The sequence below is a fragment of the Pezoporus flaviventris genome, unplaced genomic scaffold (genome assembly GCF_033815535.1).
Source record: "Pezoporus flaviventris isolate CSIRO_AGI_PZ_B2104156 unplaced genomic scaffold, CSIRO_AGI_Pfla_v1 ptg000031l, whole genome shotgun sequence".
NCBI classification, from domain to species: domain Eukaryota; kingdom Metazoa; phylum Chordata; class Aves; order Psittaciformes; family Psittacidae; genus Pezoporus; species Pezoporus flaviventris.
In genome coordinates, this window is record NW_026892579.1 from 8,365,086 (window position 1) to 8,391,141 (window position 26,056).

At 36.5% G+C, this 26,056-nt stretch overlaps 1 protein-coding gene across 4 annotated transcripts in view; it reads right to left on the reverse strand.

Moving 5' to 3' along the window:
• Nucleotides 1-26,056, reverse strand: part of AFG1L (AFG1 like ATPase) — a 61,588-nt gene that overhangs the window by 21,538 nt on the left and 13,994 nt on the right. For all 4 annotated transcript variants that reach the window (XM_061460163.1, XM_061460161.1, XM_061460162.1 and 1 more), the window contains exons 3-7: nt 22,149-22,200; nt 21,416-21,517; nt 19,925-20,055; nt 14,469-14,568; nt 11,594-11,652 (exon numbers count right to left, since the gene is read on the reverse strand). In XM_061460163.1, coding sequence (XP_061316147.1) covers nt 11,594-11,652; nt 14,469-14,568; nt 19,925-20,055; nt 21,416-21,517; nt 22,149-22,200 — 444 coding nt within the window. The remainder of the gene's footprint in view (nt 1-11,593; nt 11,653-14,468; nt 14,569-19,924; nt 20,056-21,415; nt 21,518-22,148; nt 22,201-26,056) is intronic.

The following is a 26,056-nucleotide window of genomic DNA, read 5'->3' on the forward strand; positions in this document are numbered from 1 at the left end:
GAGTTACATATACTTAAGAGTGGGGCATGGTCACGGTAGGGCTGAGATTAAAAATAAGTGCACCTGAGCACTGTAGCCAATGTAAATCTATTGTGCTGATATTTACAGTGGTGCTTGAGGCTCAGCTGATAATGACTGCTGAGTTGAGCAGACACAGGCACACAGACCAATACTGTGCTATATTATGCAGGTCACTGCAGCTTGCTGAAATATAAATCAGCGCTTTGTGCTACAGTATTCTAGTGTATTTCTGTTCTGCTTACAAACTCATCACTCCTTAAATGCACTGACAGTCTTTATGACTCCATGATTTAACATTACAGCAAACGAGTTTTGGAGGTAAGGACTACAGAAGTAAATACTACCACAGTAGCTATGAAGTAGTTGCATTTCTTCTGCCTTCCCTCCCTTTTTGATTTCTTCAAAGTAATTAGGTATTACTGCTATTCAGAAAAAAAATTGCTATCACTAATGGACACTAATGAAGAAGAGTTTGTGTGCTCCAAAGCTCATGTTTTGGGGCCCTTTTAAAGTTACAAACAGCTGCCTAAATTAATGATATTTCTTTTTCCCATAAACCTTGTCTTCTAGGTCTCCAACAATGCACCACTATTGATTCTAATGTGATACCACATTACGTAGTTTATCTTTAAAATATCTGTTAGATATTCTGGGCTGTAAGACCTTTCAGCAAGAGAGGGAATAGCAGCATCCTGTTCGGAAGTATATAAAATGCAGTTATTACAGTCCTACTGAGTTTTTGCTTCCTTAGGAGGCAAAAGTCAACTGAACCAAACATAAACAAAATGGAAAGCTAGAATTCTGATATACAGCAGTTTTCTGTGACACACAACATATGCATAGAAGTAGAGGCCAGTTAACAGGAAGAGAGAGATACTTAGGCCTTTGGAAAACATTTGGCATTTTACTATCCTGCTCCCTGGATGTTCCAAATTCATTTCTGAGTTTAGTTTGGGTCGGGGGTTGTGTGTGTGTGTGTGTGCGCGCGCGCGTGCTTTTTTTGGCTTAATTCTGTCTGATCTTTCGAATACAGCCATCTCATATTTTTCAAACATCACACTCCATCAAATTCTGCCCGGTATTTACTCTGAATCTCTAGCACATTTTTCATCCATTACTGTCTCAAGAAACACTGACTTGGACCTCAGAGCATTGTGTAAATATCTATAAAATGGACGGCCCTGCCACTAAAACAAAACCTTATAATCTGCGTAGCAACATGCTCCCAGAAAACATTCCTTCAAAACATGACTGCTGTTTTCAGATTATAAACTTTGTAGGGTAGCAACAACCTTCTCCTTATGTGAATATATGATAGAGTACACATCTATAGGTGCTACTGGAAAACGGTGTAGCAAAAAAAAAAACCAAACAAACCAAACAGAAGTGTGAGTAAAGAAACCAATCATTCAATGATAATGTGGAAATAATGCCAACAAGCCAGCATACAAACATGCACTGGGGTGGGCAATGCTATTTACGCAAACTGAGCTCTACACAGTGCAGAACAGAAAGGGTGTGATAGCAGTACCAGTGAACTGAAGTAATGGGAAGACTGCTTGCACTGGCAGGCAGTAACAGCCATTAAGAATGTACTGGTGGAGATGGTTCTAAAGGGGGATTCAGCACACAGTCACCTTTACTCAAAGCCAGAGTCAGAAAGGTCACACAGAAACTATGTGCTAAGCAGAGATCCAAAAGCTTTTCCTTTTGGGGTTTCCTTTGTTGACAAGGGTATCCACCACAGTTCTTTGTTTCTACGCGCAGAAACATTCACTTATCCACTTCACAGGAACGCAGAGGGCAAAATGTTCACATTTGTAAGTATTCTTTTCAAGATAAATTATTTTAATATTAAAAAGACATCATATAATCAGAATGTCTAATAGAAGAAAATAAAGCACACCAAAATATTTTACTCTTCAATTTTTTTCAGCATGGGGAAAAGCCCTACTAAGATTACGTGTAGGAATCCTAGTTCTCTCTCCATCTGTGGACTAACTTCTCCAGCACTGAACTGATTAAACCCTACAGATGTGATTGCATCCTCATACTAATCACCACCACGGAATCTAATCAACAGCCAAAGAACTAACTGGAGTGCTCAGATTGTTAGTACTTAATTGTCAAAGCCATGACTGTAACTATTGGTTTCCGTTTCTTAAGATGGAATTTTAAACTTTTAAATTTCATTTACTTGGGCTATACTTCTCCTTTCCTTTTGAAATAAATACTTAAAATTGAAGCTACAGTTAGTTGAGTCTGTTCTGTGGAACCATCTACAGTTTCCAACAGATTTTCTATTCTATTGAGATATTTCAAGTCTGACTTAGCCTATTCAATTCAAATGCATAAAATTAATTAGTCATACAATTTATTTTGAAGTCATTTATGTATTTATGTATACAAAGAACAAATACAATTACAGAATTGAAAACGCAATTAGTAAGTTAAAAATACAGCATGATCATGCACTCATTTCCACTGAAGTGGCATAAAAACTTTTTATTCCAGAAGGAAAAAAAGACAAAGCCTCAAGGCTCAACTCCACACAGAGCACCTAAAACAACCTTCAGATAGGATAGATAAAATTAAACTCTCAGTATACCTACAGTAGAAAGTTATTAAATACAGACCAGTATACATTTTTGTTCCTGTAAGCCCCTCTAATATTCCTTTGTTGCTGCAATCAAGAATGGTAGCTATTAAGATGTTTAGCTGCTCAAGAAATCAGAGACGACAGGATAAATCATTAAGTAGAGGAACAGAGGTTCAAGGAAATTTCAAAAGGCAGTCAAGGTTAACTGGATAACCTACAATTTCTCAAGATGTGTGCTTCCCATGTGTCACAAAACCCCCTGAAATGCTAATATATGGCCTTGTAGTCTGTCCACGAACACTGTGCTAAATACCATGTTTCCCTGTAAGCTCAAATATTGTGATCAACCCATGACCCTTGATAATGCAGGTGAGTAGGTATTTCTTAACCTTATTGAAGACCATCGTAAGTCAACCCAACTGTCATTCTCTGCTATGAGTTTTAATGGCATTAAAAAAAGAAAACCAGAACTCACTCAAATCAGAAAGTCAGCCCACAGGATCAGACAAACCCTACCTGATCACCTCCAGAGAAGATGTAGGGGAAGAGAGATGGGAAAGTGCTTCATCTTGGTATGATCATTACCTTAATTCCCACACCTGCTAAGTTTCCTCAGCCCTTCACACTCGGGCCAAACTAGACACCTGCAAATGCAGCTGTAGCACTGCATCTGCAGTACTAAATGCACTTTCCATACAAGTAAAATTACTCCTATCCCCAGGCATGCAAAACTGCACAATTAGTACTCTTGGCCTCTGGTGTAGTTCTTACTGAGCACATGAGAACTTCTACTATTAATAATAAAACCATGCCTGACTGAGAAGCGCAACTTCTAAGCACTCTTTCTGAGCAAAAGGAATCAATCTCCACAGAAGTATCATCTTCCCTTTTCAAATACATCCTCAGCATCTAACTCTTTGTATTAGTGTATAACCAAAAAAAAGAAAAAAAAAAAAAAATCACACACACATGCACCCATCCCTAAATATCACCCCACACCTGTCCTGCTGGTTTGGCCTCCAAGGCATGGCATCAATAAAATCAGAAAATAATGAGATTGCTCATTGGCAGTCACCCTTCTCATACATTTACATCCAGCTGAAGAGAAAAATTCTCTCACATCACACAACGTGCAGACAGGTGGCAAGAGCCCTTCACCAGCAAGCAACAGGGGGAGAGCTCCTCAGGCAAACAGAGCTCACTAGATGTAATGATTTTTACTTTTCATTATTTGAGTCCATGTAGTGTTAGATTATCAACTAGAATTCTGTTTCTTCTTTCTTAAAATTCTTTCTTAAGCAGTTTCAAGAAAAGCTTTCTCCATCCAAAGGATACCACTACAATTGGAATTTTCCCAGATGATTTGTAACTGTGGCAGATATAAAGAATCCTCTCAAGCAAAAATGCAGTGTGCTATGAAAAAAATATTTCTGACCTACAAAGCACACCCACAGGTTTCAATTTTGCCGTACTCTCAAAGTCATCAGCACGTTTCAGAACGTGAAACTGGTCCAACTGGGACCCATGAGCTGGGCAGGTCTGTCTACAGCCTGCTGAGAGAAGCATACAAAGTGCAGGGTTTCCTCTTTGGCGCAGCTCTGAAAGGAGATCAACCAGACCATTAGCCATGAGTAAGCATGGTAAAGGGCTGCTCCTTTTATCCACGCTTAAAATCGGCCTCGTTTAAAAAATAAAAAGTAAACGGAGTTTTTAACAGTCCTAAGTTTCTGCTACACAGATCCATGGGAGTAAGTTGTACTCAGAGGGAGGGAGAAGGAGAAAGGGAATCATCAGGTATTTCATGGTGGATAAAAACTTGGTCCAAGCCTTGTCGGATATGCATACAGTTTTTGTCTCCCTGTTCAGATGTTGTTGAAACAGTAGACTTTAAAGAAAATGTCAATGAATCCTCATAAGCACTATACATGACCTCTGGGGTAATTAGCAATCATTCAAAAGCAACAAGACTAAAATGTTCTATTCTTTATTACTGTCAGCTCTTGTCTTGATCCGCATTTTAATAAAGATGGTTCATTGCTAAGACAGTTTCATGAATCAGTCATAATTACATTCTGACACGCAGTGAATAGTAAAGCAAAACTAAATATCGCTTCATCAACCTTTCTAACCTTTATGCAAGTATTAAGTGTAAATAATTTTTACACTATCTTACAACAGAAAATCTGCATATTTCTTAGCTTTGTACATACTCTACCCCAACTGAATTTCATGTGACCTGTACCTGAAAAAAACACCCTTACAATCAGGCATAATTATTTAGTCTTACATGATATTCAGGTGTTGCCTTTCACAGATCAAATCAACTTCAAGTACAAAAGGCTATCTGTTCTGCAAAACAGAGCAATGCTTTAAAGGGTTAACTGAATTTTTCTACAGTCTTTCCCCCTATACTCTTCTGCAAGGGAACACGGGAAATTGCTACAATAGTTTTAGACACTTCATGCTTGTTCCAAATGTAAACACCGTAACGAAACAACCCCTAAAGCTCCACACAAACAAATTTTGAGGACAACTTTCAAACTGTCATCCAAGAATCCTGCACAGTATCAGTGAAACGAATCATGCTCAGATTAACTCTGGATGACAAACATTTGATTTGTGAAATTATTTTTAAGGGGACCTAGGGCACAAAGATTTGGGAAGTGAAATACTGCCAAATATATATATTTTTTAATTAGCCTTCTTCTTACCCTTGAGACAAGAACATTTAAAGTGAAGAGTTAGAGGTAAAATTCATTCAATGGAAGTTGCACAAGTTTACACCACAGCCTTCAAAACTTTAACGACTAAGAACCCCCACTATTCTTGCTACTGCAAGGAACATACGATCTATTGTACAACTTTTCAATAACTTATTTTAATGTCTAGCTACAAATCAGCTACCCCCTAAGAAGAGGAAAAATAGACAATTAACTTGTAAAGTAATGGTGCATGAATAAAGACAGAGACTCTTAAAATGTGCTGTTGTGTGAATAGTATTTCAGATATTCAGACAAAAGTGAAAGAATTCAGGAGGTACAGATGTGGCTGTGCTGGGTAGGAGACAAATAGTCTCTCCTTCTTCCAGCCAGGGAGCAGAAGAATGGCACAGTAAACTTTCATGCAATAAGAATTACACCGAACAGCTCTCCCTGTTTCACATCACTTAGGGAAAATCTTCCTTGCAGAAAGAAATAATAAAAAACCAACCAAGCAAACCCAAACCAACCCACAAACCACTGCGTAACATTCAGTTTTGCTAAAGAACCCACACAACTGTAACTTTCAATCTCCTAATAAACAAGCCATGGTGCTCTGTGAAAAACAAACGCCAAGAGTTCACCCCGAATTTATAACATGGCGTTTTGTAGGCTGAGGGTCAAACTGACCCCAAATGCGTGCACTTCATTGGAATTACACCCTGGATGAAGTTATTTGTCTAGATTCCTTTTTTTGCTGTTGTTTTTCTTTCTAACATTTGATTTGTATTTCTCCCCCAGTATTAGCCTTTGCTCCTGCCAGAACTGTTGGCAGGCAGGGAAAGGAGAAAAAAAAAAAAAAAAGTAGTATTGATTTACAAAACTGGATTTCCCAGAATAAAGAAAAATGCGATTAAGATCTAAACAAAAGCTAAAGATGGCTTACGCTTAGCTCTGATGAGGTCCACTGCCTCATTACCAACTTCTGATGCATTTTGTTTCAAGGGAATCCAAAAGTCCTTGCTGTAAAGCAGGCTGGGGGGTGCAGAGTCCATTCACTCTTTCTGTATCACAACCATTATGTAAGAAGTATAAAACACTGCCTTTATGCTGCCAAACCACAATGACTCTTCTTACATCAAAGCGGTTTCACCACTAGGGTTTTTTTTCCCTCTGAAATTTATTCAAGCCAAGGGCAGGGAGACAACAATTCATACACACTAATTACACCTAATTATCTATTCCTTCCCCCCCCTTTCCACCAGCTTCGGCCAGTGCTATTTGCTATCTGGGTTTCTCACAACCTCCCCTTGCCCCGTCCATCCAACTCAACAGCAAAGTCTTTGAAGAAAACAGTTGTGGCTTCTTAGAATTTTAACAATGTAAGGTTCAACTCAAATTAAATTATTCTATTATTAGTTTTGACACATTTATGTGTTAAATATGAAGGCCTCTGTTAATTTGGCAAATTCCTCGCATCTCTTCGTGGCTAGAATTGCTGGTAACACCCTCTCTTGTAGGAGCTTCTTCTCATGCTTTCTTTTCATGATCTAAATGAAATGTTTATTGGATTAAAGTTCTTCTCTGCAGACCTCCATGGTGGCCTGTGACAAAGAGCTTAAAAGCTTTATTAATTGGCTCAGGCTTTTTGGGGGGATGCAGGACCTCATTTCACATTACATCACAAGCAAATAAAACTGCCACGTGTAATTAGACTAATTTACCCTGATACAGCAGAAATCAACTATTCCATATCTACAATATGCTTTGACTTATTCATTTTAATCAAGGAGTAACCAAACCAAGCAAGAACTCAGGAAATCCTTAACAATCAAAAGCAGTGAGAAGGCAGGAAGCCCAACACTGAGCAACTCTTTTATCCTAAGGTAAAGTTTTGATCTGCACCTAAATAAACTGTCTAGAAGCAAGCACGTGTAAGACAGACATAGAAGGTAAGCAAACCAAACAGCTTAAAATCTAGTGAACACACTAAGGCAATAGGTACGTTATAACATATTAACAGTTAAGTGCTCTAAACTACAGAATTCAAATAACCCTTGTGTTTAAACTTAACACACACACAGGCTTAGAAGGCTGAATGCAGAAAGTGCTGGTAACTTCTAATCTGACACCTTGCTTTCTATATACATTTTGTTAGTTGACACTCAGAAATTTGTCAAACTGAAATTACCCAGAAATTATACTGATGTTCAGGAAAAAATACTTGCAATCATGCTCTATTTTTTATTTTCACTTTTTCTATGTTTAATTAGGTACACTTCACAAAAGATGAGTACTTCTATTACTTGCAGAAAGAACAAGAACAAATGCTCCTTCTACTTAGGAGTTTGCTTGGTTACATACTAAGAAGGGAAACAAAAGGCCCAACATCTTCAGTAATGAAAAAGTCAATTGATAGGCAAAGCCATCACAATATCAAAGGCCTAATCCCTGCAATTCTGACTCAGGTGACAGTTCACAAGGGTCAGAGTGGCTGACACTGACCTCAAAAGCAGGTTTTAACTATTCAACATACTGAAAGCTGCTGGGCTATCACACCATTAGACTGGAACAAACTGACAAATCAATTTCATCAAGGAGATGACTTTTTTTTGCGGGGGGGAGTAAGGAGGGGGTAAAAGAGGCAGATCCCCCAATCAACAAATCCCTGCATTTCTCACACAGGTGGTTGGACAAAAGCTGACTGCACCATCAAAGACATTTTACATCTACCCAATGCCTTTGTACAAAACTGACTCCCACAATTTCCCTAGGGACAGCTGTAAATGGTTTAAACAAGTACTTTTCACATATTCGAACTAAGTTATTGAAAAGTGAAAACACTTTTCAATTCCTCTATTTCCTGCTTTGTAAGAAAGGGTATATTTTAATTAAAACCAGAGCAGGCAACAATGGCAATAAATAATCACCGTTCTATTCTGAGAAATACAGTGAACAATAGAGTATATAAAAAATACACTGCTTTCTGTTTGAGACGAGTGCACAATGCTTATGGTTAAAAGTCTTTTTAACCAAATAGTTTTAAAATAAATAAATATTTGGTCCCTATCAGCAGAAGAAAAAAAGAAGTTCACTACAGAAAGCTTACAGTAATTTCATGTCCTACTGACAATACTGTCAACGGGGTTTTGGTTGATTCTAAGCAAAATGAGGGTAGTCAAAGCAAACATTTTATTTTAGAACTGTACCTTTAAAAGGTATCCTCAGGCTGTAAAAAGCTCTAAAACTTCCAGACCTTCAGTTAGAATTTAGTGCAGTGCAGGTCTGCTGCATGAAGAAAACCTGACAAAATGCAGAAGTTACATATTTGGCATTTTGACTCAGCCTGATGTTTTAGAGCTACACACTGTGGTCCCAGGAAACCTTTGGAAACTCAAGAACTGCTCATTTAAGTTACAGGCTCTACAAAACAAACAGTTGAAGGAGCTTTCCTTCCCGACTGCCCAGAGAATGAAGCATTGGAACTAGCCACTGAACTAGAATCAGGATTCCAGAACACTCAATGGTTGATGCAAATGTCTTCATTAAGTATCTGCATAAGCTAAAATGTGCCAAAATTACTGCAAACCAGTAAATTAAAGCATGCTTTTATTATTTTTTTTTAAGAGCCTCACTTCAGCTCTTGCATCAAGTTGTTAAAAATGAGTGGGATGTGTGGGAGTGTTGATCTGGTTGAGGGCCAGAAGGCTCTGCAGAGGGATATGGGCACACTGTGTCAACTGGCTGAGGCCAACTGCTTGAGGTTCAGCAAGGCCAGGGCAGTGATCATCCCCCTGTACTCAGCACTGATGAGGCCGCACCTCAAATACTGTGTTCAGTTCTGTGACCCTCAGTACAAGAAAGACACTGAGGTGCTGGAGCAGGTTCGGAGAAGGGCAGTGGAGCTGGTGAAGGGTCTGGAGCACAAGTCCTTAGAAGAATGGGGTTGTTTAGCCTGGAAAAAAGAAGGCTCAGGAGGGACCTTACTGCTCTCTGCAACCACCTGAAAGGAGGTTGTAGCGAGGAGGTGGCTGTTCTCACAAATAAGAAGTGGTAGGACAAGAGAAAATGGCCTCAAGTTGCACCAGGGAAGGTTTGGGTTGAGCATCAGGAAAAATTTCTTCACCAAGAGGGTGGTCAATTACTGGAACAGGCTGCCCAGAGCAGTGAAGGAGTCACCATCCCTGGAGGGATTAAAAACATGTAGATGTGACACTTAAGGACACGGTTTCATGGTGGACTTGGCAGTGCTAGGTTAATGGTTGGACTTGATCTTAAAGTTCTTTCCAACCCTGACAATTCTGTGATTCTATGATTCTAAGATACACAGCTTTATTTGTAAACCGTTTCTAAAATGTTTAGAAAATTTTTCTATTTCTTACTGGTTTAGATCAACAGTTTGTGGAGTATTTCTGCTCTGAGCACTTGCACAAAGTAACAGTGAGCAGCGATTGTGTTTCCCTGCAAGAGCTGCCTTTGTTAAAAAAAAAAAAAAAAAAAGAAAGAAAAAAGGAAAAAAAATCACTTAGGAGTTCCATGCACTTTAAGATGCTCAGTAAGAAATCCTGCAAGATTAAAAGCGCAATCAGAAGGGCCTGAATCTAATTGCAATTATAGAATTAAAAGATTTTTCTCCCTAATACTTATCTCTGTAAAGCTCTGTCTCTAAAATTTCATGACCTGAAGAAGCACTCTTCTCTGTTGCAGAAACTAAGCCCTCCCATAAAGAATTCCCAAAGAATGTTATCCACAACAACAAACTGATAACTGAGTTTTTTCCTGCTTATGAAAACTACTCCCTTTAGTTACAGAATTAAGGAATCACTGAAACATGAGATCTCACACTAAGTAAGATTTCAAAAGATCAGAACACTGACAGGTTCAGAATTGGGCAGGGGACACGCATAGGGCAGGAAATGCTGTCAATAGCCTTACTGGCCTGCCCAACTACACAAACCTGAAGCTTTTCTGCAGCTATCAGCTGGAGGATTTGTAGCTTTTCATGGCCTCAAAAAGTGGAATTTATCAATTTCACCTTCCACTGCAGGCATTCAGCAATCACTTGTCCTCAGTAATCTACCACCTAGAAAGACAACACAGACAAACTTTGCAAGGTAACTGTATTTTCCATAGAGCGCTGTTTCACTTTTTGCTTATTCCACAGAAATTGGTTTGTAGTTGTCTTTGTAAGAATAGGAACCCAAATACAGATACTGGAATTATATTGTCCCAAGAAAATAAAATCAACAACAAAATTAAGGATGAGCATGGATAACTCTAGATCTAGGAAAGAAACCGCTTCTTTTCATCATTTGAAGACAAGGAAAGATTTTTATATAGCAGTTACCAGGGTATCTGGTGTCTCTGCATTCCATGTATGAGGAACAGAAACAGCCTGAAATCTATTTCAAGTGAACCACCTCATCACAGAAATGTACTGTGATGTTCATCCCATGTTCCCAAGAACTTTAAAGGAATTTAAAGCTCCCGTGCTGAACTTGAACTACTTTTAGCTCTAAAGCCTTATTTTAAGACTTATGACCATAGAAGTCAATTTCTGAAACAAACAAAACCAACCCATCCATTCACCCCCACTAAACCCCAAACAAAAGCCCTGCAGGCGGCTCTGCACTCAGAGAAAACTAAGACAGGAGTAGTCCAAGCTGTCAAAGACACTGTCAGGGAACAGGTTAGATGAGACTGACACTACTACAGACACACATGGCTCGGTGTGAGCTAAAGGCAGAGAAGACAGTAAGCGGACTCCAGGAAGCTGTCTTCAGAGCTGCTACTTGTTGAACATTATGTGAAACCTCACAAGTACCCATTCAGAAAACCACTTACAATGAGAAAGACCCAGAAACAAGGTAACTGAGGGGTACATACCAAACACTACTTTCTTTACACCAACAAAAACACCAGGTTTTGTAGCATAACAAATGCAAGATGTCCACAAGTACAACACAGTATAGCTGTTAGAGGAATACTATATTACATGGCATATGCACACCAGTACAAAGTCTTACCCCAAAAAATTCTGTTACTTTAGTCAAAAAGGTAACTTTCTGTCACATTAAAAATATCCAGCTTTCAAAACATTTTAGTTGTAGACAGAAAGAGTTCTTCTTGCCTTACCTTCAATTATTTTCACCCCAAACAGTTAAAGCACATACATCCTCTCTGGAAACTAGCATCAAAGCAATCCTGTACAAATTTATAATTTATTAATACAGCAGGGAAAATTGAGAAGCATTTAACAAGTGACTCTCCTTACCTTCAGCACAGCAATGAATGGTACAAAATTAGCTCTCTGAAGACCATTTTTATAGAGATCTGAAAGAAAGGAAATCAGTACCATTTTGCTACTTAGTCTTAATAACAATGTCGGCTTGTCTTTTAGTCTGGCGAATAAAACTCAGTATTGCCAGAGACAGAAGGAACAAAAGGCAGAAGAGGAGAGCTGAGACCGATTTCTTTTTTTTTGCTGTATGAAAATTTGGTATATTCTTAAGGAAGAATGGAGCATCCTGAAAAACTCTGAAAAAGGCAGCAAACACAAGATGACTTCAATCTCTACTGACATATAACTGATTTTAGCAAAAGGAGTAAGACCAGCAGCTGTTTTAAAGTAAGGACATAAAAATTATAAGGTCAAAACTATGCAACTGCTAAGTCCCAAGTGTTTGGCAGAGGGGAAAAACCCAATGTCAACGAAAAATTACACTATCTGAGCTTCTAAAGTTTGCATCATTCTTGTTCAGTGTACTGTGGTACACTTTATCTTCTAGCAATTCTACCAGGCAAACCTCACTTTCCAAAGTGAGAAAAAGGGTCACCCCTAAGGCCAAAAAAAAATAAAAAGAAAATTAAATTAATATGCAAACTTATGCAAAGTTACTAAAAATATCAGTGAATTAAAAAAAAAAAATAATTACATAACAAAATGCAGATCCACACTCAAAGAAAATACGAATTAGTAAAAACAAACCATAAAGCAGCATTTTATATCTTATTTATCTCTAAATTTCATAGAGTGTACACTTCTTCTCTGGAGACTATCCAACTGCCCAACATGTTCATAACAGAATGATTTCTTTGAAAATGTTGCCACTTCAAAGCTGTAACGGGCTGCTCTGTTTCATTAATATTAGGAAGCCTTATAAGAAGGCAATACAGCACTATGACTGACTGAAGGAATAAATAAAAGAATAAAGCACCCAGCTGAGATGTCACCAAAATTCCCCACAAAGACCACACCAGATTATTAATACCACCTACATTCCCTGTGCTGCCTAAAGGCTACAAACAGGCTGAAGTTTTTATGCCCTACCAACACTTCATGGTGAACAGAAGACACAGTATGTATGAGAAACTAACAGGACACCTACAAAATGGTTTCCACAAAATTGGATATGCACATAGAAACATTTAGGAAAATTATCAGTGAAGGTGATTCCACACCCTAATTACTAACAAATTGTATGAAGCCATGTATTGTTCTCATTCATAATTCTGCAAATCATGATAGCTATACATTTGTTTAAAAAACAATCTCATATTTACTTGCAAAAAAACACTGAATATGTAACAGTACTATAAGACAGCTACTTCTGTTAGTTCTTCTAGATATTAAGGCCATGAAGTTTTGTACTATATCTCTGTTTTGTAAGAACAAGAAATAATTTTGGTGAAGAAATGAAGCCAGGATTCCTCAAACACTGCACCTCAGTATTTCCCCTCATATTCCCTTGAGGAGGAAGTTTAATATGGTTAAGTGTTACATCTGCTCTCTAATGAAAAAGCCACTGTTCCCCTTTGTATCTACAGGAAACAATTCAGTCTTAAACCTTGATGTAGCATACTACACTAACCCAACTCTCTTTCCTGCAGTAGGATTTCAGACGCACACAGTGAGTACGTAGGAATAGCGAGAGAAGAATAAGTGATGGGCACTGATCAACATCTGGACTGCAAGACAGTTTAGCTGTGATATCATTCTTGACATCGTCTGTTGGGTAGCTAGTACAAATGTATGACTTTCAGGTTGACACAGTGACTTAATATGTACTAAGAAAAAAACCCTGTATGATGATAATGGTCACAGACTAACATCTCAGTTCAATAACTGGAATACAATCCCCAAGTTAAGATAAAAATCTCTCCTGAACTTGAAAGAGTAGTGCTTCAAAAAACACAAGGATGGCTCCAAACTGCCATCCAGTTTATCTATAATTAACCCAACTACAGTAGTTACGGTTTCATCTTGTTTGCTTAAACCAGAAAATAAACCAATGGGAAATGACCTCCTCCTCTAGTAAAAACGTGAGTGTTTTCTTCTCTCAATCTCTCCCCCCTTCAGACAGACTGCATTGCAAATCTTTAGTGATCCTCTTACTCAATATGGGTAGAAAAATTAACTGTAGTTACAGTTAATGCTGCAACTCTTCAGTATTTTTTGCAAACATTTGAAATTAACCAATCTAAAGTGTCATAAAAGTTGCAAGATATCATACTACTCTATAACAAACCCTTTTCTCCTATACAAAAAAAATACAATTACTGCTTGGTTAAAACCCATACAGATTTCGGGACTTCATAGGAGGATCTATCCAGCTAGTTACTCTCCATTTAAAAATATAGTTAGCAATGGAAATAACTCTCCTAAGTAATTCCCAGTGACTGATCTCAAACCAGGCTGAGTGTGACATCTTCATAAGGGGTTCTTCTTTAAGCTACTGGATCAAGTCCACAAGTTTCCGAGTTAGAAACCAGGAAAGAATGTACTCTCATTTACTCTCTCTTTTGCAGAATATGGTCTTTTCCTATCATCCAAAACCAAGGCAGTATTTTACCTCTCCTCTACTCCCCTGTCCCCAAATACCCTTCCTCTGGTTTAGAGAAGATCAGAAAACACAGAAGGCATCTAGAGGAAAGAAATGGCTTGAGTTGGAGAGAGGGAAGAAATATCTCTTACTGAAAAACCTTTCTTCCTTAAGAACACAAAAAACCCGGACAAATTGGAGTATCTCAGATTCTTGCAGACTAGAGAGTTTATTAGTATTAAACACTGTATTGACTTTAATACAATTGCTTTACAAGTTACTGCGATTCATTGTATTTGGATAATATTGGTAGCATGTTTGTTTTACCTTCTGGAGGCCTGTTAGATGTTGCCACAACGACAACCCCATTTTGGAACAGATTTTCAAAAAGCTGCTTCAGAATCATGGCATCAGCAATGTCAGTGACCTGTAGAAGACAACACATTTGTTTTGTCTTGCTTTCAGCTTCTGCCGCAATAATCTGCAAGTGGCTTTGTAGCTAGGAAAAACGCTTGTTAGTGAAAGCCATGGAGAAAGATTCTAATTATTGCTTGGTGAGAAAAAATAAAAGGGATAATTAATAAGCAGTGAATGCACCCCAGTCTTTCAAAACTTGCCCGCTCTTTATTGCGGAACTCCACCATTTCTTTACCAATTGCTAAATGATTCCATGTTAACTTCTATTATAAAACTACAGGTGGGAGACAGAGAAAACAGATCTAAACATTTAAGAGGCCTAATTAATTAAAAACAACATGAAAAAACTGAACACAGAAAGAAAATACACACCGGCTGTTTTACATTTCTATTACCTTTGAGGCAAAGGTTTGCAGAGGTGAATTTAAATGGTCATGGGACTTCAGAAAAAAAGACAAGTAGCCAACTATACATAATCAGCTGCTGTTGAAAATAGAATGATATGACATAGATACTATTGTGTGATTGTTGCAAAAAACAATTCAACAGATGGCCCATCACAAAAATAAGCAATTTCATTGTTCTTTTTAAGTGCCTTCTATTACTGTCCATGAATAATCAAAAGGCAGGCAGTCACTTCCAGCACAGTCAGCCTCTTCTAACCTTCAGGCACAAAACACGAAGGAAAAGGAAAAAAAAAAAATAAAAATGGGTGTGACAAGTGATACTGGGGGGGGGGAGGGGAAGGAGAGAATAAGATGACTAAAAATCAGCCATGAAGTGAAATTTCTTTCAATATCTAAGTTTAGCTTAAAGAACCTGCTTTACAGTACCAAGAAATTAAAAGAAACCAAAACCACTCAGTACTAATGAAAATATAAATAAATAAATAAATAAATAAATACATACAATCTCTGAAAATCCCATTGTTACAACAGCAACTTATATTTTACAGGAGTTCACCGGCTGAGATCAGCAACATTAAGTAAGCCATTTCTATTACTGTTACACTTGTTTCACCCGCATTCCCTCTGACTACAATCTAGACACTTGTTGCATTTTGACTTACCAAAACAGACCCCAGTTCTGTGGAAATAAAACACTGGTGGCATCCTGAGAGCTATATACACTCATTACCGAACAGACAGGCTGCTATGCTTTCACCAGTTTACATGTGTATGTTGCGATAGTAATACACCTACAGGAAGACTATTTAACCCAGGGTAATTTTTAACCCTACTCCCCATTTCTAAAGATCTTTTTGGGCAGCAGAAAAACCATAAATTAATTCTACACTAAAGACAGTAAAAGACTTGGGTTAAATTTGACAGCTAGTTTGGAAGCAATAATGTTCATAAGGAACTATATGTAAACACCTGTTCATGCAAAGATTTCTTCCAATTAGTTCCATGGAATAAATTAATATGGATTATATTTTCTTTTTCAAAACCAAACTTTTACACAACCAGTAACACACCCCTCAGATTTGCACATCTGTGATCAGATCCAACATTCCAAAAAGCATGTCATAGTTCACTATTATAGTGTATGTCTAATATATCTGCTTATAATTTAATTCTTCTGAATGCTAAAATTTAGAACTCCCCCTGTTCCTAGAAAACAAGACACACAAGGAATCAGTATACAGGCGCACTGTAGGGGTAACCAGATTTCTTGTATCACAAAGAAAAGCTAATAACCAGGTTCTAAAAATTTACTCTGCAAACTATGCTGTTCAAAACTTTTTTGTTTAAAAATCCTATAAAGCATGCTACCCTTAGAAAATAGGTAGGGAAAGAATATTAGTCCTCACATGAAAGAAAAGCATTAATAACATTCTCTTATTAACTAGAACTGCAACTTGATGTGGAATTCTGATGTTTTCAATGTCATTAAAAAAAACAAAATTCTCCAAAGTTACATCAAAAAGCCAGAGCCATTTTCAGACCTGGGATCCAAATATGAGCTCTTGTTTCTCATACAGCTTGGGAAAGACAGAAAATTTCTACAAAGTAAAGAAGGTAGAAGACAGTAACTAAAGTATTGTCATGTCTCATGTTTTTTACTGTATCCAGCATTCATTACAAGACAGAATAAAAGCAGAGGCTACAAATTACCAATAAGGAGAGCCTGCTAATGGAGAGAATGGAGACATTTCATTAGCATTTAAGAGAAAAGATTTTTTCTGACCTAGTGCTGCTTTCCCATTATGACTCATGTTAAAAAAAAAAAAAAGGAAAAAATAATTAAAAAATAAAAAAGTGAAAAACCCACTAGACTAATAGTTAATTTACATGTGTAAGTGCCTGAGACTCAGTCAGCCACTGATTGGTACAGATCCACGCAATGAATGACAAACATGAGCATGTATTACAAGCAATTAGTATTAGCACAAAAATAAGAGACTAATTTTTATTAGAATCTTTTAATAGCATGCAGGTTAGTAAAAACTCCCTAAATTGTAATTTGCTTCAAGTCTAAGTGGTACTGATGATATATAAAGACTTAGACTGTATATCCTTCAGCATACCAAAAAGTAGGGATTCTGTTTTCATTATCAATAAAACGAACACAGGGTAGAGTCACACACTGAAATTAGAGCTTCTAATTATCTGTGTATAGTTATTTGATAGCTAAACAATAACTAGGCCAACCTCTGTGTTCTGAAAACTTAAAATTAGAATTAAAAATGGCTTAAATTCTATGGGTTTTTTTCTACAAAATGAGGACACATTTTTAGAATGGCATAAGACTTTTTGATTTAAAAAAATACTTTCATATTTACAATAAACTGTATGGCAAAGATCAGTAATAAGTAGCAATGCTTTAATAATGTGACAGCCTGTGGGTTAGGCAAATGCTGCCAAAATACCTGCTTCAGAAAGGACAAACTCAGAAGCTTAGTGCCATCCCACAGTATTTGCAGAAAGAAACACTTCAGAAATATTTGGGTGGGGTTTTAATACAATATTTTGGAAAACAAAACACTACTTTTAAAACTACCAAAACATCTTTCTATGGCAATTCACCAAATCTCCACTTGTTCAACAGTCCTCCAGACTTCACAAGAAGATTCACTTCAGAGTACTTCTGTTTAGCTTTAGCCCACTGTCAAAGAGGAATGTGCAACCTCAGCAATGCTTTTGTCTTCTGAAGTTCTGCATTCTGTTTCCTCTGGAATATGAACATTAACAATACTCTTTGCTGTCCCTGTCACAATATCATTCATCCATGTGCCTGATCTCAAGACAAACAAACAAACTGATTTTTTCAGCTCTTTTTTTTTTTTCCAAACAGGTACTTAAAAGCAGCCTGAAGGGTTTAAAGCAAATCTCAATCATTTTCTGACCTGCCCTCTACACCACAAGTGTTTTGTCGAAGTCATAGAGACACAGCTTGATTCCCACCTGTCAAAACAGCAGCTTAGCCTGCAAGTTAAAGCAGTGATGTTCTGAGTCTCCAACTCCTTACAGTTTTCTTTTAATCTAATTCTTTAAATCTGAGTACTGAATATTGCAGTGAAACGTAGCCATTATCTCCATGGGGGAAATGAGCTGCAAACGTCCTGAATTAGATTCGGCTCCTTATTATCAATGTTAACTGTGCAACCATGTGAGCTGGTTTTCCAGTCACTGCACTACCTTATGGCTATTTACACAGAAAGTTTCCCAGAAAGCAGAAAGAATCCCAAATTCAGTGCTTTCTGCAAAATTTCAGAAAGCTGGGACTGCTCTTCAGCAGGCAAAGCCTGCATAGTGTTCCATGCTACAGAAAACCTGTCAAGAAATTTAGCTGTTCAGAAATCCGTTAATTTAGAACATTATTACACCCAGAACAAGTAGATTTTAAATATTCACATAAGAATACTAAGTCTAAGATACATATTTTAGAGAACAGTTCTTTTTCAGCTGTGACACATGCAAAAACACAGGCGATTTTTACAACTGAAGTGACTGATGTACCTCAAGCAAGTCAGCAGAGGGAGCAGGCAACCAATTTGGAATCACAAAATACCAGAGCCTCTTCCCCTTAAAATGTAGGCACATGACAGTCTGGAGACACAGCAACACCAGGGAAGGAAAGCAGCGGGCATTTATACATAAAACTAGGTACCTACACTAACACATGGTACAGCAAAGATGCCTCCATCTACCACCTGAATATCTGATGTCATGACAGTTAACACTCTTCCCTGCCCTCTCCAAACTTTCCTATTTCTTTGCAGCGTAAATACAATGGTCTCTGTAGTTAGATTTTAATCTGCAAATTTTGGAAGCCTGGCATTCATATTCACTAGATAAAGTACAATTTAAATGATCAAGCATCTCCTCACAATCTGAAACCTTAGATCAAAGGACTACCCCTTTGTTGAAAAACACAGGAGTCACTTGAAACAAGAATATCTACTTCTTTACAGCTATAAAAATCCTCATCATGGGAGCTGATCATAAAATGGTTATTTTCTCAGGTGCACAGGCATGTAAAATAATAGCTAGGAGATATAAATTGCTCTGCCCATTTCAGTAATGTATTAATTTAATAGCATAACACAGACGATTCACAGTTGGTGATTTGAGAACTAACACAGGTCTGGTTTTATCTTGCTCTGCATTTTCTCTCTGAATTAAAAAAAACATTTCAGCTGATGAGTGATACCTAATACCTCTTTAACCTCTCTCCTAAAAATTTTATAAAGCAATTTTTACACCTAAATTTGTGACATGCCCTTATAACACAATTCACAAGCTGTGCAAAACAAATAAAAAAAAAAACAGCTTGGGCAAAGATCATTTTATGAGTTTATTTTTAAACTTCACATGTAATTCAATAAAAGTCTCTTACAATGTTAGCTATGTTGATATAATCTGGCACTGCCATGCCAAAGGCTCCAATGAATCTAGGAAAGAATTTAGGCTGAATTTGACATTTTATTCCCGCATCCTTAATCACACTGAGACAATTTTGTTGCACTATATGAACTACAGCAAAGACCAGACATGCCGAGCAAATATCGGGCAGCTACTTCCCTGGGCACCGTACAGGCTGAGTACAGTATGATGGTTCCTGTCCTGGAATACTCATAAGCCTCTCACCAAACTCTAATACCCACTTGTATGACCAGTAAGTAGACTGGTAAACGAAAGCACTATGAGGGCACTTATACCACCAATTTACATCTTATCTCCTGGAAAAAAAAACAACCAAATAAACCAACACCATCTTCAAAACTGTGAAGTGACTTCTATAGTTCACTACTGGTCAGTGACTCAAATACCATATTAGCAGTAACAAGTGTCATATTTTAAGCTCAAAAGTAATTTTATGAAGTTTCCCTCGAAGTGAAGGAACAACCTCTGATTTCTTACCTGAAATTCATCAAAACATAAAAGAGCAGCCTCTTCACTTATCTCCTCTGCTACTGGAGCAATTGGGTCATATGATTTGGCCATAAATCCTGCTTTTCTTTTTGGCAAGCTCTGCTTAAGGCGATGTATTCCTGAGTTAATAAAACAGACAAATATTTCTTATTTCATTTTCTAAGGCAGGGAAAAAAAATTATTTAGCTGCTAAATAAAAAGTAGCCTAGTCCAGTAAAAATAGGAATGCTTCAAATTTAGGCCAATTTCAAGAGAAGAAAACAGTCTTCAACCACAACCAGGTAACAATTAAAAGGTCACGTAATCCTGTGATTTGTATTTTCTTCTTTAGAAGAATATGAAACAAAAAAGAACCTTTTTATGCTATACTTCATCTTTTAAAAACTGATATAAATTACAGTTTTATCTTGCCCCAATTCATGACCTTAGTTTCAGTTTCACTTTGTAATTTGGCATCTTCTGTATTAACTTTCTCTCAGTGAAGAACCCTTACAGTGTTTACAAAACAATGGCACAGCTCTGTGCACTGCATGCTCTGAAGATATACTTAGAATGCATTCAGTTAAAAAACACTCAGACATAGCAACACAGTTATAATGTAAAGAAGATAATACTGGCACAAAGTATGATTATTACATCCATACTTCACTGTCTCACGGATTGTATTCCATCTGACTATAAACAAACATTTGGAAAACAAAGATCCTGCACTAAGAAGCTACCTTTATTAAGATTAAGCATAAATGACAAGAAATGGAAACAGAAAATCTCAACAGTAATCCAACAATGATATTAAAGTGGGCAGTAAATGTGGCAGAAATTGTTTACACTTCCCAAGAAAAATGTAACTGTCACAACACCTCTAAATTACAGCATTATTTAACAATTTCACAGCATTTTAAAGTCAGAGAATTTAAAGAGCCAAATTTTAAAATATCTCAGTCAAAATGAAGCACCTTATTCACCTTGCCAGAAATTTTTCCTGAAACTAAAGATGAACTTCCTTCGACTATTTTTCCCTCTAAATTACTGATAGTATTACTAAGTTTACCAACCAGAACAGCTCTCATTCACCCGTGCATTTACACCTGCTTTAGTTACTGCTTATTCAAAATGCTGACTGAATTTAACCTTTACTGTTTCAGTTTTAGCAATTGCCTTCTTTGGATTGCATGGAAGCTAACTGGTAACTGGAAAACTTTTAGTTAAGGTTTTAATCCTAAATATACACACAAATTTTCTATACAATCAAGTATAAAGAAATCTTTAAGAAAAGATACTTGAGAAATAATATGCAATTAATATCTACTCTGATGTAACAGACAATGCTAAAATCCTTCAATTTCTCTATTTTTTACTTTTTTTGCTTAAATACTTAAATAAAGTTATGATGATTAATATGAATATGAGAATGAGACATACTTTTTTATAAATACTGTATTTCATAAAATTCTCATAAATACCTGTGTCTGCACTTACTCTGATGTACATCTAGCATGAAGCCATGAAAATGGACTCTCTTTTTCTTTTCTATTTCTAAGTGAGAATAGAACATGTCCATCACCATTGTCTTTCCTGTGCCTTCAAATAAAAAACAATCAAAAAAGAAAAACCCCAACAGGTAGTCAATTTAAGAACAGTATGTACTGATTACAATAATGATTGTTCATTAGCTTTGAACTAATGAAATTATACACTTCTACAGAATAAAGTACAAGCCCAGACTGTTTGTGAAGAACAGTTATATTTTCTGTTCAAAAACTTGGAACAACTTCATTTTTCTTTTTCTGTTTTAAAACTTTGATCCATAAAGAGATAGCCCAAAGGTCACACAAAAGGCTCCGTACACATCTAGGAAACAGCCTTAGTATTTTCTTCTGAAACACCAGTATGTTTTAATGCTGAACTGTTGCAATTAGAATATATAAATTCTCTCAGTGGCCCCCTCAATCACTTACCAAATTGTTATATTGCATTCTTAAGTATTAGTAAAGCTGAAAAAAAATACATGCAGTAACCCAGTCAAATCCAACAGTTTACAGCATCAGAGCGTAACTGTATGAAATAACATCATAATGTGGAAGAACACTAATCCTGGAAAATTCATTAAAGCAATAATGCTACATAAGCATAAAGCTTTTAGACACTTCAGAAATTGAATAAACATGCATTTCAAGAAAATTCTATTGGAACTAATGAAACTGAAACTTACCAACATCTCCATAGACATAAAGACCTTTTGGGGGGGTGTTTTTTGCAAAGAACTGGAAATCGAGAGGAGAAAGAATAAATATGAATATGGCATAAAATAAAAGCAAGGACATTGCTGTGGGGAAAAAAAAGTAGCTACACTTAACTACCAAAGTAGCACTGGCTAGCAAAGCATAACCTTGAATAAATCATCAGCTCAGGACTGGTAACCAATCTGAACATTATATTTGTGCAAATTCTGTAAAAGAAGCCAAACACACACGCAGGGGCTGGGTTGGGTTTGTTTTGTTCAGGTCATTGTTGAAATATCCCCATCCCCAGTCCTAGCACATACGCCTTTTACTGCAACACATATAAAAAGATTAAATGTATCCAATACATCATCAATCATCAAAACAAATCCTTTTCTTCATGAAGCCATTTGAGCAGTCAGCCCTAGAAAAAAGGATAGAAAATCAAGCAGTATTGTAGTATTCATAGATACATACACTATACAGTTATTAAAACAGCTCTTTTTAAGATATAAACCATTAGGAATTAGAAAATCACTATTGCAAAGCCGGTGCGCATTGTAGGTCCCTTTTCTCTCCACTCTGAATCTTAAATGCAGAATTATCTCTAGTTTAAACATGATTAAAATCAATGGAGTCACAATAAAAATATGTACCTAATTTATTAATTTCTTTTCTGAGTTATGTTTATCTTGAATGAATACTGCTTAAGAATTTTTAGTCTCTTAATATGACTCAGGACATAAATTATGACACCTGTTGGTTTGTTCTATTTTATTCAAACTTGTATTTTTATAGCAAAACTTGAAATAACATCAAGACTTTACATTTGAAACAGTCCACCCCCACCCCCGTACTGTGTATAGCCACTTCCAAGTATAATTCTAATAAGAAACAGCTTCTAAAAAACTGGAAATCTTAACAAAATTCTCATCAAATCCATGAAAGCAAATAGATATCCACAAAAAGCACTGCAGAAGAGTATGTGGTTGTTTTAAAGTGCTCCACTTTCAGAGTTCTATGAGCTGAGCCAAAACAGAGGAAAATTAAAATTGCAGCTCTGTGGTCTCATTTGGAGCTGGGTAATTGCTAAACAACTTGAATCTAAAGCACTTTTCAAAATACAGTGCCATGTTAAAGAAATGGGAGAGTCAGTAGCAAAACACCAATTAAACATGAAAGAAAATATATGACCAAAGGCAGAAGGATATTTAATACCAGTTTATTCAGAAAATACGTAAGCATAGCTGTTATATAAGACCCACTTACAGATTTAATTTAGAGTTATATTGGTTGGATTATCAAAAATCTGTGTCATCAATCTGTGGCTGAACAGGGATTCAGAATGTCTGAAACCATTCCATTAATAGACAAGGCTGCAACTATTTGCTAGTGCCCCAAAAGCACTGCAAGGCAACTTGACAAAACATTTTTCAGTGGGTACTTTTTAAGAGTTTGCACTCATTAAAACTACTGATGCTCAAAGTTACACAGAGAAGAAAAGAAAAATAGAAAAATATTAAAATGAGATGTCTGTAAGAATTTATTTCTTTTTAAATTGAGACTAACAATCATTATAACAAGACTACCACATTAAAGGTATTACCTAAAAACACTGTATATTAATGTGATTAGCAGTTTCACAAGGAATGACAATAAAACTGGAAAACAAATCAATGTTTAGATTACTGCTTTACCTCTCTTTGTAGAAGTTATAGAACCAGAACAAGTATTAATGCCTCCATTTTTACACAATTTTATTAATTGCAAAGTGTTTATTTATTAAATTGACATTTGCCTTTTTACGCATATTTTATTACTCCATTTCTAGAAAACGTGCTACAGAAAAAGTGTTGGGTTTTTTTTTGTTTAAAGGAAACAATTACAATGTCTGATTTCTGTAACAGTCAACTTCTGGTTGATTTAATAAATTGATTTTTTTTTTTCCTGTGAAGACAGCAATTTTTGAGAGATATTTGTTGGTAAAAATAAATGGATGGATACAGTGGCAGACCCAAACAAACTTGCTGAAGCTGATCATTTCCAAACACAAATCAAATGCCAGAAAAACTCTTACCCTCTTTGAGCAACTAAAAAAGTTTCTTTTACATGTACTTCTGTCAGAAGTGACACTGTTGACACCTTTAGATACCCACTTCCTAAATCCTGTCAGGTATAACACTAACTATTTCTAATTTTGGGTTGTTTTTTGTTTTGATGGAGGTTTTTTTATGTTGGTTGGTTGGTTTTGGTTTTGATTTTAAAAATAATTAATTTTAAAAAGTAAACTCCATCAGTGGATTTTTAATACTGAAACTCAGACATCCTACCAGTTTCAAGCTATTCTGCAGGATCATAAAATGGATTATTTACTATTATTTATTTTTTAATTATTCTCATGCACCTTCTGAAGCCTGAAAGTTGCATAAGAAAAAGAGCAACTTTCACTAGGATTTCTGATAAAATCCAGACAATGCCCTTGGTTCAACTTAAAGCACAGCAAGCAGACAAGAAAGTCAATGGTACGTGGGGGTGAAGAAAGCAGATGACTGATCTTGGTTTCACTGAAACACATACTCCAAAAGAAGAAAGTGGGGGGAGATCTAACACAGAAGATCCTCCAGTTACCCTAAAATAAGGCCAAACTTACTTATTTCAGGAAGGGAAGGGATGAAAGTGGAAGATGTAGGAAGACAAACTAAATAAATGAGCTCCTCCTTGCTCCTCACTTCCATGTTATCCTAAGGTGTATTTGGAGCCTCAGGATAACAATGTTCAATGGGTTCACAATAGATTTGCTTTTGCAACAATGGTAAGATTTTAAGATGCTAAAGCTAATACTTGAAATGTACAAAAGATATTAAAGAATGAACAAAAATTCTGTTTGAAGGGGAAAATTCTGAAATCCTTATATGTGTATTTTGAACAGCCACCACATCCTTTCAAATGAGGGCACCACCACACATGTAAAATCCCTTGAGCCTTCCAAGTTTCTTAATTCCTGTAACATTTTTTATCCCACACTAATTTAAGACAGCGTAACTTAAGTGCTTCAGCAAGTTTCATTATCATCAGGACATGCTACATACAGCAGGAGCTCTTTTACAGATCAGTTGACTTGCACACTTTTCTTTGAAAATCATTCATGTGCTAAAACATTTACAATTCCACAAGTTGATACACACACAAGTGTCCCCAGATTTACAGAATTCTCTCCTCTACTATCAAAATGGTTTTGCACACTTCTGTTTCAAAACTGCATGTCGTGCTTTGATTCTACTGCATCAGATTTTTCTTTTTTCTATTTAAACTGCACTTTAATCAATCAATGTCCTACCTCATCTAAGGAATTATTCTGGTCAAAATATCTCCTTCATTCTGACAACTTCTTATTCTTTACTAAATATATTTAACAATGTGCAGTGTTTTCCCACCTTCTCCCATGCTCATTACCTCAGACACCAGAAGCAAGCAACTTATTTCCTGGAAACATTTAAACTTTGATTTGAAAAACTTTCAATTAAAAACACATACCAATACTAAGATGGTTAATTAAAATAAGCAAAATTCAAGAGACGAGCCTCCAAACAGCAGATATTTTTTTTTTTAACACTAACAAAACTGCCTCTTTTTCCCACTTTTCAGGCCTCCTTTTTGGTTGCTGTTGTAGCTGAAGACATTTTCAAGGTCTTGAATGGTGTTTACTATTGTTCATACCGCTTTTGAAAACATGACCTCACTTATAATTGAGCTTATTTCAAGTCATTAGTACAGCAACTCAACAACTCTTAAGATGTCCCAATTGGTATTATTTTGAAAAGCTAGAGATCTGAAATGACTATGCAAACTCTTTTAGCCTTGAACTTCAATTCAGAGGATCTCAAAATATCTCAATATA